Raw genomic sequence first — 18,617 nt, 5'->3', positions numbered from 1 at the left:
CACTCCGACCACCCCTTTGGTAAGTATTCATACGCTTTCATGTCACAAATCCAATATATGCCTTTTGGTAAGGGACTTTTTATGACACTGTGGTTGCATCGGCAACCTTCTGCGCTGTGGTCTGCTGTTGTGGCGGAGTCACAGAAAGGGACAGAAAGAGACTAGGCAAACTGATCAAGAGGGCCAGCTCCATCCTGGGCTGTCAGTGGAGCAGGTAGGGGAGAGGAGGATGTTGGCTAAACTGTCAAACATCAGGAAGGAACCTCTCACCCCCAGTAAGAGACAGTTGAGTCTTTAGGAAGCTCCTTCAGCCAAAGGCTGCTACACCCACAGTGCAAGAAGGAACGCTTCCAGAGGTCTTTTGTCCCCTCAGCAGTCCGACTCTTTAACATCAGCATTTCTTAGCAATGCTGCTGAGCTTCTTTTCTGGACATACAAGAGCACAGTATATAAAAAACTCATCCCTGTCATTACCTCAAAGCTTTTTTCGTGCAATACTTGGTGCAGCTCCTATTGGGTTAAGGTTGTTTGCTTTATTCATGATATTCATGAATGTCAATATGTATATTGCCTCAGCCTCCTTACCGCCTCAACCCTCTATTTACACTATTGTTTTCTCAACTTTTGGTTAGTTACTTAATGATGTAATATGTAAATATTACAATAGGGTAAATATATTTACTTTCATATAGTTTCTCTTGTCTGCCTTATTCTATTTTTTTGTACCTTTTTGTATCTTGCACTATTGTTCCCTGCCTTTATAACACCATAATTTCATAAATAAAGTGCTCTCTTATCTTATTTTATCTTATCTAAATGTTTGTTGTCTAAATAAAGAACTATGGGCCTTCTGCTTTTAAATCTGGCGTCCTTCCCAGATTTTGGAACTGAGATACACCGCATCTCACTGTGCGCCGAAGTACAGCCAGTAGAGGTAGCTGTCCATATTTCTTCTCCATTAAATTCTACACCGCACGCCATCTTTCTTTTGGGCGAATTACGTCAGGGGATGACGGAATCATCTTCTTTCCTGTGATTGGTGGAACGGTCTATGCCAAAGGTCACGTGTATTTGGCGCTCTTAATTCACGACAAGTCTGGCGCGTTTTTGAAATAACACCATATGTAAAGAAAACTGTATTTTGTATAATTACTCGGAACCGTTCAGAATACATCCGTGTAACGTTTTGCACTTTACGCTCATCTTCGTGCCATGGGGAAAAGAGTGGACTATTTTTGGGAGCGGTGAGGATCGGAATTGCTTTGATACTAGCCTCTTGCGATGTTTGCTAGCTTGTTATTTTGCAGGGAAAATTAAATGTCTACCGAACAGCCGTCCGTCTCGCACTATGAATCGTTCCTCTGTCGATTCTTTCACACACGCGCTCGTAGAGGCGAATAAGAAACTGCAAGAAAACAGTCTCTGAATTTGCGGAAAGTTACTGGTCCAGCACTATCAGTAAGTGTTTGTCTTAACCCTTGCTTTTGTGTGGTTGTCCGTCTGTCATTCAACAACTGGTACCACGTCAGGAGTGTCTCTGACTGTATTGCAATATGTTTAGATATGTAGTATAATAGGTTATTATTTTTTATCTTGTTGTAGGAAGCAGGCAGGCAAAACGAAACTTTTTGCGGATTCGTGTTCCCACAGCTAAAGGGTCTATTGGGGATGTGTTTACATGAGAAGGAGAATTAGACTACTGGTCCTCCTTATCTGGTTTATCTGATGCATTTTATTTAATGCTCTTTCAGACTTGTGGTTAATGATGTTTCTTTTGGTTTTGGTCTCCAGATTATGGCTGGTGTTGTGGCTATGGCTTCTGTCATTGCAGACTTTGACACCCAGGTATTTCCGTGACGCTAGTTTGGCCTTTGTAAAGCATGCACCAGATCTTACATTTGGAAAAGTCTTTCTTATGCCTTCTCATGGTTGTTTAACTTTGTCACTCTCAACAGCCCTGTAAGAAATCTTGCAAAGACGATGGCAGCCCTGTTGTCAAGACAATTGCAAACTCTTTGTCCCCTGTAGCCAAGCCAATGAAGAAACTATTTTTCCCACCTCGCTCCAACAACATCATGGAGTACTTTAGCAAGACGGCTCCATTCTCTACAGAAAAGACTAGCTCACCAGAACAGTTTAAAGAAAACTGTCATTGGTCTCATGCTGCTGAAAAAGACAGCCACACAGATGGGAGGAAACGGCCAACTCAGAAACGGGGTAGGAAGGCCAGCAAAGTTACAAGGAAACTCGTGACAGGTGAAGCTGGTAATTCCAACAAGGAGGATGTAGAAGCTGTCAGCAGCCAACAGAAGGCAGTCTTGCACGCTGAGCTCAGTGCGGAGGCTTCTATCATTACAGGAATATTGGAAAGTAATGTCACTACAACTATCAGTGATGAGTGGACTGAAAAAGAGAAAGATGGTGCCATATGTGGGGATAGTGTCAAACTTAAATCAGTACTGATGAACACTAATGAGTTATCAACAATTGTGTTTTCAAGAGATGAAGCAAAACCGGTCGAAACGTCTGCAAAAAATGATTGGAAGAGGCAGCAACCGGAGGCAAATTATTCAGACCCAGATGGTAATGAAGTGGATTGCACATTGGGTGATGCAAGCATGGAAGTCGATCTGGATGAAATCTCTACATTAAACAGCAGCACAGTCACAATCTCCTTTGAGGACTTTGTGCGGAGTCAGGACAAGATTGAAGAGGACACAACAGAAGGACAGATTAAAAATGAAACTACAATCCCAACAGAGGCAGAGAAAATGGACTCTGAACAATCTAACAACCTCAAAAGTGAGGAAAATGTGAAATCTGGCAAGTCGTCTATCCAGGTGTCACCCCGAACTGTCACCATACAGGCGGAAGTGCACGTAGTTTCACCGAAATCAGAAGCTGTCAAGACAGTGGGAAAGGTGGCTTCTATTTTCAACCAGAGAAAACGGAGGGAAAGCCCTGCAGAGCTAGTCTCTTCTTTTCACACAGAGGCTGGACACCAACATCCCTCGCATTCTTTGACTGTCAAACGAAAATCCAATGTGGTTCTTCAAGAGGAGGATCTAGAGCTGGCGGTGCTCGAGATCGAATCCACTTCCAAGTGCAGTGAGTCACAGAGGAAGCAGTTCATGGCTGCCTTTAAACAGCCCAGCCTTGATGGGCATAAAACCAAACTTGTCAAGAGCCAAGGCAAACAGAAACATTTTCTAGAGAATATTTTGGACACCGCAGAAAAAAATGCTGGTGATAATGTAAATCCACCCTCTGCTGAGCAAGTCTCTGAAGCCCATCAGGGAAACAAAACTGTTAAAATGAAACCAACAAGAGCAAGCAGAAACAAGGCTAGAGAGCAAAAGAAGCCTGTGACCACCTCACCTGCTCCTGCTGTTGTGGAAGAACCAGTGGCCAGGATTTTTGAGGATGATGACAAAAGTGAGGAGCCTACCTTTAATTTAGCTTCCTCCATCACGGGTGCAAGGAGGTCCATTCGCAAGGCTGTAGTCAGACAATCACCTGAAACCATCCCAACTCCAGTCAGAAAAAACACAAAACTAAATGAGACAAATGATACTGTTGCCACTTCTTTACCCCAGGACAGTACAATTAAGATGTCTACCCCAAAAATACTCAAGGCTAAGCATGGCGTCTTTGTAGCAGAAATGCTGTGTTCACCTGACACAGAAAAAAGTCCAATTAGGTAATTAGATGACCCACACCTTTCTATTATACATTCTGGTTTATGAAATTCCTTATTTATGCATTTATCAGTGTACACCTATGTAACCCTTCTTAAATGTCCCACATTTTATTTATTTTGTAATTGTTTTGTTTGTTTGTTTTTTCATGAAGGATTAAATTTACTAGAGTCCAGAAAAATGTTTCCATTTCCAAGGCTGAAAGTGGCATGAACTCTTCTAAAGTAAGTATGTTTTCAAACTTTTATAAAGTGGTGCACTGTTTTGAGAAGGAAGAGTACACTTCAACAAATTGATTATAGGCAAACAGTGATTAATTGCAGTTAATTCTAGAAAATATATATATATATTTTTCAGGAATCTTTATTAAGTGAGGCAAAAAAAAATAAACGGGTTAAGAAGTTGGTGGAAAAGGCCAAAGAGATTCAGCGGAGTAAGAAAATTTCTGTGGATGAGAAATGCACATTAAGGCGTTCATCACAAACTGAGGCCTCCATGAAGAGAAACCGCTGTGAAGACGAGGTAGGGTCAATGACCAGCAAGGCGTATGATATGCTCTATGTTTTTTTTACAGTGGTGATTAAAGTTCATTATCATTCATTCATCATGGACCTCACAAATATTTTTGTCCGTAACTATGAATTATTCATACATGAACCTATTGTAGACGTGACAATAAACGTGACTTCAGTCTTGAATAATTATGACAGAAACTGGACACAATTATAACATGATGCCATTTTATCTTCAAAAGGTCAAATGTTGACATTCTGATGCATTCAGCCACAAGGTGGTAACTCAGGTTCATTCTAATTTGGTACTGGAGTAGAGTTCTTAATTTCAAACCAGTTTTAGTTCAGCATTTGACAAGTGCTGTAAATGCAATTAAGTGGCATTTGTTTTTAGTATTGGTCCCTTGCTAAGGCAAATAAGTCCAATCAGAGCAGTTGTCTCTTTAAACGAGCTGCCTTATTTATGCCTAGCTACCTATCTGATGAGCACTGCCCACAACTGACTGTCCTATTATGAGGCCATGTGTAATTGATGACAGCTGAATATAAACACAAACTCATGTTTGCTGAGAAGTTCATTATGTGGTTTATTTTCTCAGGATTCTGTCATCTGTGTGGAGGAGGACCAGAATGCCACTCCTCAAAAGGCACGAGAAAAGGGTAGAACCCACAAGCCTCTCCGCAATCTGAATGTCATTCTAGGCAAACCCACACAAGCTGGCAAAAACACTAACGCTGTCCCAGGTAGTCAATTCCCACTGTTAACAATTTTACCATTTTGTTGTAACCTCATTTAATGTTACTGTACTTATCTGTTACAGGCTCCAAAGTGGTCCTGTTGGGCCAGTCTGGGTCGGGGGTGGTTTCCATCGTTGATGAGCACAGTTACAAGGGCTCTGAAAAATCCCAGGACGAGCAGTTTGAGGCTCGCATTAAGTTTTTGAAGAGTGGGTTGCCCGAGTCCTTTAAGAAACAGATAGCCAAGACAATTGTCTCTAGGGAAGCATACTTTCTCTCCTGTTCTGCCTTTCAACCAGTTACACACACAACGCAACTACCAGATGGTAAGCAACTTCATAGGAATACAAATGTGCTGTCATCATCATTTGATGGGTCTGGTTAGTTCTGTTCCTGTGTTGAAGAGCCTTTTAATGAACATACTGTGAGGACTAATGCGAGTATTTTATTTGTCGGTGGGTGTGTGTGTTTTGACAGATCGCTCTCTTTGGCCGGAATCTTTGTTGTTGCGTCATCTAAAAGAGTTTTGGAGCAAAACATTCAACCCACTTCAACCCACTGTTATTGGTTCTCTCTGTGTGAAGACACTACCAGCCTGTAGAAGAATTTCTGAAAGGGTAGGTATGAAATTACTGTAGTGACTACTTAACGCGATCAGTTTTTGTTGTTCACAACTGTTACCTATGTACTTATTGGAGTAGATATTGAAGGACAATACTATAAACATACACTTGATTCCCTACCTCTGTTGAATTTCGGGGGGATTTTTGTCATTTGTCATACCTGGGATGAATGGCCAGCCACATGCTTTATAACAGCAGATGCAACATTTAGTCATTAGTATTTTTTTTCCTTTTTAGTGTTCAGGTTGGAAATGGGAAATCTCTGATTGTGTTCGTCAGCTTCTAATGGAGGAGACCTGTACCTCTAATCCTCACTTCACTGCACACCAGTTCATTGCTCACTTCCTGAAGAGACGTACAGACCATCAGCAGCAATTCACAGCCTCAGGTCAGCATCTGACTAGTAGTTACAGTGCCGCTTAGCCCTTCAGAATTTTCAACAATGTAGCATAAAATTCACTCAAAACATAGCCGATTTTCATAGTCCTTAAAGTAGACAAATGAACCCAATCAAAGAAGTATAACTAAATATATTTTTGTATTTTTTTTTTTATTGAGAAAAATGAGCCTATATTACATATGGTATCAAAAGTAAGTGCACAATTCAAAGCCAGTCTCTAAAAAATTTGGAATCCTCAGTCGGACAGATTGTGACCAAATGGAGGAAATTTAAGAAGACCGTTACCCTCCACAGGCTGCTCAATTATGGCAAAAATCATAATCACGATTATTTTGATTGATATTGTAATCACGATTATTAAAAACAATTATTCACTGATTTGAGAACAAGCATTCATTGAACTTTTAACTCTGCAATTTCCCCATTGTGGGTAGAATAAAGGTTTATCTTATCTTAACACGATAAGTTTGACCTGAAAAACAAGAAAAATCCAAATAAATAAGCGAAAAATAAATTAATAAAATTAATTAAATAATATGTAAAAATAAGAAATAAACACTATCCCAGCCTTGAAGTACTGAATTGAGTTAGATGCATATTTTTGAGTGATATGAACACATGGAAAACAAATTATTCAACAATTTATTTTTAATACAAGATTCGCAAGCAGCAGTACCTCGACCAATGAGATGACAAGTGTTTAAGAGTTTCAAAGTTACAAGGAATTACTACTAAATATTACTGTTAAGACACACATTTTGGGCCAATTTATTTACTGTCTTGATCCAGAGGCTGCAATCGGAGTCAACCAGAGCCTGCCAGCTGAACCTGTAGGGGGGAAGAGGAAGAGGAAAGAGGATGAAAGGGAAAATACAGTCAAGGTGGCGAAAAAACAGCGAGCCAACCATTCAGTAGAGAACGTCTCGATGGCTGACCTAGAGCCAAAAAAAAGAGGAGTCCATATGGAGCGACTACAGAGATCCATGCCACAACAGGCGGGGATGAAAGACAAATACAAACCTGCAATCACATCTGTTCCCATTCCGTCCAAAAATGATGTGGTTATACTGACTGACTTGCTTTTGAGGGAGGACATTGACAACAAAGGTATGGTATTAAAATGTCTCCACATGCTGTCAGTGAACATCACTGGCCATTATACATTTTGTCTTGATATATTTGTAGCTACTTTATTCAGTTTTGTAATATCGGGTGTGTAGAAAGACAGTGTAAAAGGGATTGTTTGTAGTGATGACAACAAACTAAGGGTTGAACCGACAAGTCGACTTTACTTTACTGCTTCACTTATGATGAGGGTCACGCTACCATCACATGCAGAATATGTAAGTCAGTCCTGAAATACAACAAAAGTACTACTACAATGCACTACTCATCTGAAAAGCTAAAGCTAGCAGAGGAATGGTCCAAATCATCTCGACAGCAGTCAATTAACAACTTCACCTGCGGTAACAGAGAGAAGGAGGCTGTACACCATCAATTCGCTGATCAATTCACTGGTGAATTTCATTGTCTAATGTAATTAGACCTTAGCTGCTGATTGTAGAGTGTGCGTGTGTTCGAAATCAATCAAAATCCAAAATCACTGAAACCCCTACAACAAACATGACCTGAATCTGCAACTCCCTGCTGGTTGGGGAAGCTTCAAGATGTGTTCGTGTTCACAACTTGGTTTCTGTTGCCAAAAGACATGTTGCTGTAAATTTGAATCCCCTGAGCGTTTTTTTTTTTCTGCTTTTTTTCTTTCTATAGATTTGTTTAAGGAGGACATATTGTGGACAGACAAATACCAGCCTCAGCACTCCAGTGATATTATAGGCAACACTGCTTCAGTGAGGAGATTGCACAGGTGAGGAAAGCTTCTGTATCAGTAAAACAACAGTCATGTGTTTTTATTTATTTACTTTCTTTCGCAAATATTATCACATTTTAGTGTATGGGTGTAAATATTGATTACATTAGTTCCTTTTCTGTCTAGTTGGCTAAAGGAATGGAAACTACGTGCAGATCAAGAAGAAAGAAGAAGGCAGAAACACAAGAAAACTGAAGAATGCAGCGTTGGTGAGAGATTAGAACGCTGATATTTTTTTAATCTCTATAAGTACTTCTATTGGCTTGGTGCACATTTGTATTGACTGCTTGGTGTTGTTGTGTCAAGAATCAGACTGGGAAGGGGACTCCCAGGATGGAGATGACATGTTGTGTAACACAATGCTTATCAGTGGACCCACTGGAGTAGGAAAAACCGCTGCAGTCTATGCTTGTGCCCAGGAGCTGGGCTTCAAGGTACAAGTATAGCACATGTATTTCAGAGCCATTCATTTGTTCTTTGGCTAGGTACAACAATGTAACCTCATTTCACCTATAAAGGTATTCGAGGTGAATGCATCATCTCAGAGAAGTGGCCGTCTTATTCTGTCCCAGCTGAAGGAAGCCACTCAGTCACACCAGGTGGATAGTCAGGGTGTCAATGTCTCCAAACCCACATACTTCAACAACTATGGAATGAACAGCAGTCCTGGCATTGCCAGGCCACAGTCCTCTCCAAGTATGTACACGGCATTGTACAATGAGCCCGTTGTTATTGATGAATTGTTGACTTTTGAGATTGATCTGCTTTATGATTTGGGGATGGTCATGCATTTGTATTAAATGAAATTTGTTATAAAATTAAATGCTAGTTGTCTTTTTCATCTTTTAGGAAAAGTAAAGTCTCCTCACGGGGTGGTGTCCTCTCCGAGAAAACATCCCCAGTTGCCTAAAGGTGTTAAAGGAGGAAGCCCGACTCCAACCTCTTTAGCTAACTTCTTTAAAATGGGTCATGCTATCAAAAAAGAGCCACCCAACACGTCAAAAAATGAACAAATGGGTAAATGTGGAATCCGTTTTTAACTTCTTCCCCCGTGAAAGATTTTTACCATGACTTAAGTAATGCAAAAATGATAATTTTTTTCTTTTTCTCCGATATGTTCTCATCTAGATGCTTCCAATAAAGTCATAAAAGCAAGTAAGAGTGGTAGTACCCAACACAGTGAAGAACCAAGCAAAAAGACAGCAACATCTCTTATCCTGTTTGAAGAAGTGGATGTTATTTTTGATGGTGATTCAGGGTTTCTCACTGCCATCAAGACATTCATGACCACCACCAAGAGGCCAGTCATTCTCACTACCAGTGGTTCGTAATAATAGAAAAGCCAAAAGCAATATCTTTCTGCCTGGCCTGTGTTATTTAGTGCCATGTCATCGAGTTTAAATAAAATGTTATAGAACAAATCTTGTATGTTTTGTAGATCCTGCTTTTAGCTCCGTTTTTGATGGAACCTTTGAAGAGATCCATTTCAAAACACCATCTGCTGTAAGTAGAGGTCACCTGAACCTGATTCTTTCATAACAATGTGTTATGACTTGATCTTGTGATGCTAATAACATTGGTCTGTTTTTGTTTTGTTTTTTTTGTTTTTTTTTCCCCCCTCCATTGATTTCATTTTTCATTGTTCTACTCTTGCCATACCATAGTTGAATGTGGGCAGCTACCTGCAGCTATTGTGCCTGGCTGAGGACCTGAGGACAGATCCATCAGATGTGAGCTCTCTGCTCAGACTCAATGGCTGTGACATCAGGCAGAGTTTACTACAGCTGCAGTTCTGGGCTCGAAGTGCAGGAGGCTGCCACACGGCAAGGCCATTGGTGCAGACTGGCAAAAATGGTAAGGAGGTAAACTTTGAAGAATTTGAATAACAATGTTGTCAATACTCGGATATTGCTGTATAAATAGCCACTACTTACGTTTTTCTTTTTTATAGGTATAAATAAACATTTGTCTGAAACCAGATTTTCTCATTTCCACTAAAAGCAGGAGACAAGTCTGCAACTCTCCTCTCCACTCTGCCACCTTGTGACACTGGCTGTACTGAGAGCATGCTGGGTCTGCTGAATATTGAACCTGAGAGAGACATCTGGGAACTGCTGCAGGTAAACTTAGACTTAGACTTAGATAAACTTTATTGAGCCACAAGGGAAATTGCTTGGTCACAGTAGCTTAGTTGTACATAAAAAACACACTCTTAAGAACCTCAGATAAAAAGAAAAGATTAAATAAAATAAAATAGAAATAAAAAATAAGTAGAATCAAATCTAGTAAGATAAAATAGAAATAGTATAAGCAAAAATGTACAAATTAACATATTAGCATATGAACAAATGTACAAGAAATAGAGAAGGAAGAATATAAATTATATATACAGGGTAAAGTGTAAGGTGCAGTAGTGTCCATTAACATTAATAACATTGAGTTATCTGTCACAGAAAGGTGAGTTGTTGTCCAGCTGGACAGAGAATGGTATGAATGACATCCTGTAGCGTTCAGTGTGGGAGTGGAGCTGGATCAGTCTGTTGGAGAATGAGCTCTGCTGCCCCTCTATAGTCTGGTGTAGTGGATGTGACGGATTGTCCGTGATGGAGAGCAGTTTGTCCAGTGTCCTCCTGTCCCTCACTGAGACAAACGTCTCCAACTCACTGCCAATCACATGACCAGCCTTTCGGATCAATTTGTCGATCCTACTTATGTCCTTTTTGCTGGTGCTGCTCCCCCAACAACCACAGCAAAGTACAGGGCACTCGCAACAACAGACTGGTAGAAAATCTCCAGCAACTTGCTGCACACGTTAAAAGACCTAAGCTTCCTCAGGAAGTAGAGTCTACTCAGTCCCTTCTTGTACACAGCATCACTGTTGTCCCTCCAGTCCAGTCTGCTGTTCATGTGGACGCCCAGGTACTTATATTAGTCCACTACTTCCACCTCCAGACCCCAGATGGTGATGGGCTCTGCTGGTGTCCTCTTCCTCCTGAAGTCAATGACCAGCTCCTTGGTCTTGTCCACATTCAGGAGTAGGTGGGTTGTCTGGGACCACTCCACAAAGTCTCCGATCAGTGTCCTGTACTCCACCTCCTGTCCATCTCTAATACACCCAACCACTGCAGAGTCGTCAGAGAACTTCTGCAGGTGGCAGGACCCAGAGCTGTACTGGAAATCAGAGGTGTAAAGGGTGAACAGAAATGGAGACAGGACAGTCCCCTGTGGTGCCCCCACATTACTGACAACAGTATCAGACAGGGAGCCCCCCAGCCGCACAAACTGGGGCCTGTCAGGCAAGTAGTCAGTAATCCAGGAGACAGTGGAGGAGCTGACACCCATCCTGAGCAGCTTCTCACTCATCAGTGGTGAGAAGAAATTTTTCACTCATCATCAAACTATTCATTTACTACAAACACAAGAAATAGAGTCTAAAATAATGACCAAGCGATAACCTCCTTATGTTTAGAATAATAGAAGAGTTTTAATGATTGCATAATAATGTAAGAAATGTTTCCGCAGGTGCACACACTTGCTGAAGTAAAATGTTTGAAAAATAAACAGGCAGTACAAATACTTATGAGACCTTAAACAAAAGCAACAAATAAAAACACCATTCCTCTTTGTCAGATTTGGCTGTATGCACAATAATTAGATAATCACTGACTGCAAGACCTGCACACTAGTTCGTAATAAAGGTTTGCAAAGAATAACCTCAGTAAAACTTGCGTCAAGCAACATTATGGCAAGATTGTATGAGAAAATGTTTACACTATGCAGTAACTGTTGTAGTTTGAGCCACAATGTAATGAGGAGGAAGTATTGCTGAGGGGGACTCATACATGATCTACATAAAATTACACCAGTTCTTCTCAAATAGTGGGTGGGCGTGGTGAGCGCAAAAAAACTCACACAATATCCCAGTGAATCATTTTTTCTCTGTTTTGAGAATCACACAGACTGAGCAGTCTTGTTTAAATGTTGAACAAATTGAGTTAATAAACTGACCTTGGAAATCGTTTGAAGTTGTTGCAGATGTTATCTCAGCTCATTTTATTAATCTATTTTGATAATCAAGTGATTGTACAAACCACTGTATGAGTTGCTGGCACCAGCATTCTGCATACAGCTAGATAAATAAATATTATCACGTCCTCAATGGTATTTCAATTCGGGGGGCATGAAAAAATTTCTGTCCCCTAGGGGACATGACAGAAAATAATTGAGAACCACTGAATTAAACAAATTAAAAGCTGGTAGCAGTTAATTGGCTTTAAAATGCAAAACCACTCATATGGTCTAGAAGGATTTCTTCTTATGGATGTAGCTTCATACAACACTAGGAGCAGTTGCTTTATCACAACTACATAGCACTGTATAACAAATAACTGTATATCTGTTGTTTCATCAGAGCCAGAGCCTAGTGCAAGAGCCAGTTTGCTTGGAACTGCTGGCAGACTGCAGACGACAAGGAGTTGACATACTCTATTCCAACATGGAGATCCTCTTACCTGTACCCGTCACACAGCTGTCTACCTCTGCCTGTGAACCGAAACACTGTGTTTCTGCATCACAAGGACATCTTTCTGTTGATCCAATTGAGCAGCCTCAGTCTACCCACCTTCAGTCGGACACGCTGTCATCCCATGCCAGATTATTGCACACAGCAGAGTTAGCTGATAGCTCAAACATTGGTAGTCCATTCAAAGCATCCAACAGAATGCTAAAGAACAAGAGGCAATATCCTATACCAGATGAAGATGGACTGCAATCAGACTCAGAAGATGAGTTTATATCTTTTTGCAGTCTGCAGGGTACTCTTCAGGCAAAAGAGGAATTCGAAGAAAGTTTAGTGTTAGAAAGGGTGAAAAAGAAGCCATTTACTAATGAGAAGCATGTAAAAACGCTCTCAGTCTCACAGTGTCTAGAGTCAATAGCGGACTACTTAGACAACATGTCCTATATGGATTCATCTTTGCTTTCTCACCCAGGCGTGGATGATATTCACAGAAGAATGGTACCCGTTAGTGCCGTCATTAAAGATGGGATGACAGATGAGACTAGGGTTGAGACTGACAGAGGGAGATGGTTGATGCTGACAGGAGACTGTGTCTTGGAGATTCAAGCAGCTGTGGAGGTTCTGAGCTTCCACAAGTGTAGGTCTTCTGTAGGAGAGTCCTGGGACAAAGTCCAACAACTAGAAGGGGAGCTGCGAAAAGAGGCTGTGGCAGAACTCTCCCTTCCTGTGGCTACTCATCAAAAAGGTTACAGCTTTACTCAGGATGGCCCCTGCCAACCACAGTGAGTGTTTTTTTTCTGTTCAGCCTTGCACTGAAATGTAATGTGCTTAACTGTGACCCAGTAAGCAATAGACTGGTCAAAGAAAAAAAATTATATCATCTGATATGTTGCAGGTTGGTATGGAAGAGGCGAGAAGTGATGGAGAGTCTGATGTGGACAGGAGTATTGGGTACTATTGGTTACAGACCAGCAGCTGCTGTGGACTATTTGCCAGTTATACGCACTATCTGCAGATCAGAGCAGCTTAAGGAACAGGGCAAAGTTAAGCGAAGGTGAGCATGTAGAAACTATAGAGTGGCAGGTTTAATATGTGGACAGGATGTGGCAATCCACCAAAAAAAAAAAACTGTGCTGTTTTTCTTTCTTCAGGTTCCTGCACTACCTAGATGCAGTCCACTTGGGTCTTGACAAAAGTGCTCTGCAGCTCCTTGCTGAAGACTTCCGCTAATCCACAGAGAAGACATGGTTTTGTGATCATGTCGAAGAAGTGCTTTTTAAAGACTGTAACCTTTGGCTCACCTCGACCTGAGGGGATGTTAGCTGGGGTAATTATATGTGTGTACACGTTTAATTATATTTGTGTACACATATAATTAGAGATAAATTAATGCTGAAGATGTATGACCATACATTGTGTGACCATATGTATGTTGTCTGACATCTTGTGATGCTTGGAACAATTGTGATGAAATTTTACAGCTTTATACATTTTTTTTTAATATAAAGATTGCGGTTTTAGTTGAGTAGTATTGTGGGCATGTTTTACTAGTGCTTTGCATTTTGCTCTTGTAGCTGTTAAGGCTGTGTATAAATTGTCACTCAGTGTTAAATTATTAACTGCTTCTTGCAGTTAATAAAACTAGGCAGCTGTTGACAGACAGTCTAGAATTTGTCAGTCCACAATGTCAATTTTACATTTGTCTTTTTCTTTTTTCTTTTTTTTGCTGTAAATACATGTACATTAACAGTACATTTTGTTTTTTGTGACAAATAAAGGTTTATCACAGCTAAATACATAATGTAAAGAAGAATACTGTATACACAGAAACTGCACTGTGTTTCTCTGTATATGTATATTCAAAATATTCATCATCATTATTATTTACAGTAATTACATTGAAAAATATGATAAATACCTCTGGGTCAGTTTCAAATGAATCAATATTTAATTAAAATAATAAATATATTTGCAATTTCCAGTTCAGACTCGAACGTCACCCTGCACCAGCAATCCATGTCAGCTGTTCTATGTGTAAAGAGACTGGCTTCAGAAAGAAAAAGGAAAAAAAAAACATTGACAGGTGACCTGTCCAGATTGACTGCCAACCTGTCCAGGGTGTACTCCGCCTTTCGCCCCGGGATAGGCCCCCCGCAGCAGCAGGAATCCAGCTCTGCCCCTACCACAGAGCCTGCCTTCTATACCAGTTTGTCCAGCAGCGAGATGAACTTCCTCTTAGTGCTGCCTCCCTAGCACACCACAGCATGGAAGTGGCAACAATAGTTTGATAGAACAAGTCCATCAGCTTCCGGCAGATATTAAATGACGCTGATGTTGTCAGTGACAGCCATAGTTTTTTTGTGTGTGTTAATTGCTATGATTGGGTGGTGTACTCATTTAAACTGAAATGCTGCAGCCATGTTTCATCAATCTGATGATAGGTTATCGAATCATTCACTGAAGAGATTTAGACAAGAGATCTGAAATTTAAAAGACCACATTTAACTTTCCTATTCTTCTACCAATAAATGTATTGATTTGTATTAGATTACTATGAATAACTCCTCAGTTGTCGTTTTTTGATTTCCATATCGGTGTAACAGGAAATCGTGCACTGACAAAAGTTCTGCATTTTTTTATTTAATTAATTAATCGTAATTAATGTGGTAAAATAAGCCCGTACATTTGGAACATTCTGCCTCAGAGCGATGCTGAAAAATTTGTTCATGCTGTCCAAATAGCTCTTTAAAAAACTTCCACTTTTGGATAAATCCCCCCCCCCCAAAAAAAACCCACAGGTAATTATCTAATGGAATGGAAATGGAAATTAGCTGCAAGTTTCTGATGGGTTACCCACAAAGTTTCCTATTTAAACCTCAAACTTCCCAATGTCCCCTACTACTACTCAGATGAGTGGTGAAAAGTCTTCTCAAACACTGTACAAGTCCAGTTGCCTTTTTTAAATGCTTTTTGGATGCACCATGACCTGGATGACTGAGAACCTTCACAGATAAGAGGGGATGAGACAAAAACACATAATGTAATATTATTCACTAGCAGATAAAATATATGGCACCACAGTGGTCATCTTATTTTAAGCTTTTCTCTGTTGTCCCTTTTTCCTATTTTTTTCCTTCACCTCTGTTCCTGTTCCTCCACCTCTGTCGGGCACATAACCCAGAATGACCTGAAGGACTCCTCCTTCTGGCTGAGAGAAAAAGTAGGGCGCTGCCATGTACAGAGTACTACTCAAGCAATTGTGATGCAAAACGTACTTGCTGGTCACATCCATCCTACTTGAAAGACTAAAAAGGCAGACCGTTCAACAAAACAGGTCCATTGCTCCAACAATCAATCCATCTTATCCCTTTCTCACAGCCAACATGGGCCAGAAACAGATGAACAACATGATAACTTTAAGTTAAGTGTATGCTGTTGTTCGTATGGAAATATTCCTTTTACAGATTCCTTTTGAAATATCACTTGTCCATCACTCGAACTGTACATTAACTACATATGTGGAGACCAGAGAAAGATAGTCATATACGAACGCTAGTGGGACTTGAATCTGAATGGTATATACATGAATGTATATATACTATTACCATTATTTATTCTTCTTCTTTTCAGTGTTAGATGTGTGAAATGAATGTAAGATACATCTGTTGTTTAAACAGCTGGAACTTATATGAGGCAAAATACAGAAGTGAAAATGTGGTGGAACTGCAAATGTTGCAGTTTTCAGTTATATCACATACACTGGTAGACAATTAAAATGACAGCTGAGGGCTTACATACCTGTTATTGTTAAAGGGCTTTTGCACTAAAAAGTGCTGATTAGGTCAGACATGAGAAACTCTTCTACTAATAACTTAATAAATGAACTATTAATAAATTAACTTTTCTGAATCTGAATTACTCAGTTACTGTGCACATAGCCTATCAAATGTGCTTTAAAGTAGCTTTGGTTATTTGGTTTATTTGTACCCTTTTTAAAATAAGGTGAGCAACACATTGGTTCAAGATTCAAAGACACAACATTCATCATCTATTCAATTCAATTCAATTTTATTTATATAGCATCAATAACAATACAAATTGTCTCAAGACACTTTACAAAACCCGGCCTGAAACCCCGAGAGCAAGCCTGAAGGCGACGGTGGCAAGGAAAAACTCCGTTTTAACAGGAAGAAACCTTGAGAAGAACCCAGCTCATATGGAGGGACCCATCTGCCTAAGGCCAGCCGGGTAGAGACAGAAAAGAGAGAACAGCAGGAGGAACGAGATAAACATACATCTGTCATAGATACATACATCTTACTAAAGTGTATATGTAGAATCTGATGACACAAATACAGCTGGTGATGTTATGTAACAGTTTGAGAATGTAAGAGGAATCATAGGCAAGTTGAAGAATTGTTCATTCAGGTAGGAGTGGATAGCTGCAGGAGGCCATGAAGACCGGACTGGTTGATGGGACCACATATCTTCTTATCTGTACTAAGAAGAATGGCAGTGTGGTAAATACACATTTGCTGCAGTATAAATGTTCTCTAAATTTCCAAAACCCAGTGAAGAAATCTGATACATCGAGTGTTTTTTAATTTTTTTTCAATGATCCTGCTAAGTACTTTTCAATAATCAAATAAGATTATTGTAGTTTTTCTTCTCTTTTAAAGATCGCAGTACTTCAAACATTCACATAGGACATTGTTCTCTTCCATATGCGAATTATTACATATACACATAAGACCTCCATTGTTTATTACAGTACTATTAATGCAGGACCATTTGACTTGCAGTTGCGTAAAGTACATAGATTTTTTAAAAATAATCAACCGATCTCATGTCAACAACTATGTGCATTTAGGTATGTAAATATGACCAAGACAGTCTGCTGAAGTTCAAACTGAGCATCAGAGGATGGAGGAAAGGTAAATTAAGTGACTTTGAACATAGTGTGGTTGTTAGTGTCAGACAGGCTCAGAAGGAAAGGGAATGATGAACTTACAAGGCATTGCTCAAAACCAGTACACAATAATACAAGTCAAAATTTGGAAATGATGATGGTGTATGAAATGTAATTAGTTATAATGCAAAACACAAACAAATCGGATGTGCTACAAATCAGTGATGTAACGAAGGTACTTTTTGTTTTTATTTATTTATTATTTAGTTAACAGCTAGGTGGACAGTGCGCATTGTGTGTTATACCAAAGAAAAGTGGACAAATGCAACCTAGACTACCTCCAAATGTGGTCAGAGATCAGATCTCTCAAATGCCACCTCAGAGTGTCCAGAGTGTGTTCACACTGGTGTTTTATGCTGGTCACTTGTGATCATTGATCAGATTCCCCAAGACGGATGTAAATGCAAGGTATGAACGGGGCCTGGTTAGATGCTCTGCAGCACAGGGGCTCCACAGGGGATTCACCACAGACACATTGGACTCCCAATACAACACAAGCAGCTGCCATATTTGGATACAGTTCTCAATTGATACAGCTGTCGGTGGACGTGTATTGAATGGAATCCATGAAGGTGACCAAGGACTTTGTCAAAAGGTGCAAACTCAGTCACCTTCACATCAACTCCTCCAGAATAAAGGAAATGGTGATTGACTTCCAAATGATCCAAAGATTGGACACTGAGATAGTGTATGGATTCAAATAATTGGGTGTTCTTTTGAATAATAAGCTGGACTGGTTCGACAAGACCCACGCTCCATACAAGACTGGCTAAGTTTGCTGCTGAGGAGAATGAGGTCCTTTAGGGGTATACATAGCAGTACACTGGTTGCATTAGCGACCTTCTACACTGTGGTCTTCTGGAGTGTTGTAATCAGAGTGAGGGACAAAGGACTGGACAAACTGATAAAGAATGCCAGCTACATCCTGGACTCAGTGGAGCAATTCTGAGGGAGAGAAGGATGTTTGCTAAAATGTCAAACATCTTGAACAACTCCTCTCACCCCTTGTATGAAACTGTTGGGACCTTAGGTAGCTGCTTCAGTCAACTGCTGCACCCACAGTGCAAGAAGCAGTGCTACCAGAGGTTCTTTGTCCCTTCAGCAGTCAGACTTTTTGACCCCAGCATTTCTTAGCATTGCCCCTAAGTTTCCTCTGCACCAAAAAGACCACACCCTTTATATCTCTTTATCGCAGGCATTTTTATTATTTATCATATCATTCCTAGGCAATTTGTTTTTTTTAAGAGCATTACCCCTGTTGCAGTAATTCTCATTATTCATGACATTT

General features: G+C 40.1%; 1 protein-coding gene across 2 annotated transcripts; it reads left to right on the top strand.

Annotated features, from left to right (window-relative positions):
- The first annotated feature begins 1,107 nt into the window (after positions 1-1,107).
- Positions 1,108-14,729, top strand: atad5a (ATPase family AAA domain containing 5a). Of its 2 annotated transcripts, none has more exons than XM_084570414.1 (22): positions 1,108-1,458; positions 1,792-1,845; positions 1,956-3,700; positions 3,853-3,922; positions 4,056-4,220; positions 4,810-4,954; positions 5,032-5,274; positions 5,426-5,565; positions 5,809-5,959; positions 6,761-7,078; positions 7,742-7,838; positions 7,968-8,050; positions 8,154-8,275; positions 8,360-8,537; positions 8,691-8,858; positions 8,970-9,164; positions 9,280-9,344; positions 9,506-9,695; positions 9,843-9,961; positions 12,253-13,142; positions 13,256-13,414; positions 13,512-14,729. In XM_084570414.1, exons 2-22 carry the CDS (start codon positions 1,795-1,797, stop codon positions 13,588-13,590), a joined length of 5,373 nt encoding a protein of 1,790 aa, XP_084426540.1. In that variant the 5' UTR covers positions 1,108-1,458; positions 1,792-1,794; the 3' UTR covers positions 13,591-14,729. The 2 variants fall into 2 exon arrangements, with proteins under 2 accessions (XP_084426540.1, XP_084426539.1); XM_084570413.1 differs by having other exon boundaries at positions 8,148-8,275.
- The last annotated feature ends 3,888 nt before the right edge of the window (positions 14,730-18,617 follow it).

The sequence above is a fragment of the Chelon labrosus genome (genome assembly GCF_963514085.1).
Source record: "Chelon labrosus genome assembly, chromosome: 21".
Lineage (NCBI taxonomy): Eukaryota > Metazoa > Chordata > Actinopteri > Mugiliformes > Mugilidae > Chelon > Chelon labrosus.
Note: the sequence above shows the minus strand (reverse complement) of the source record. Positions and strands in the feature narration are given on the sequence as shown.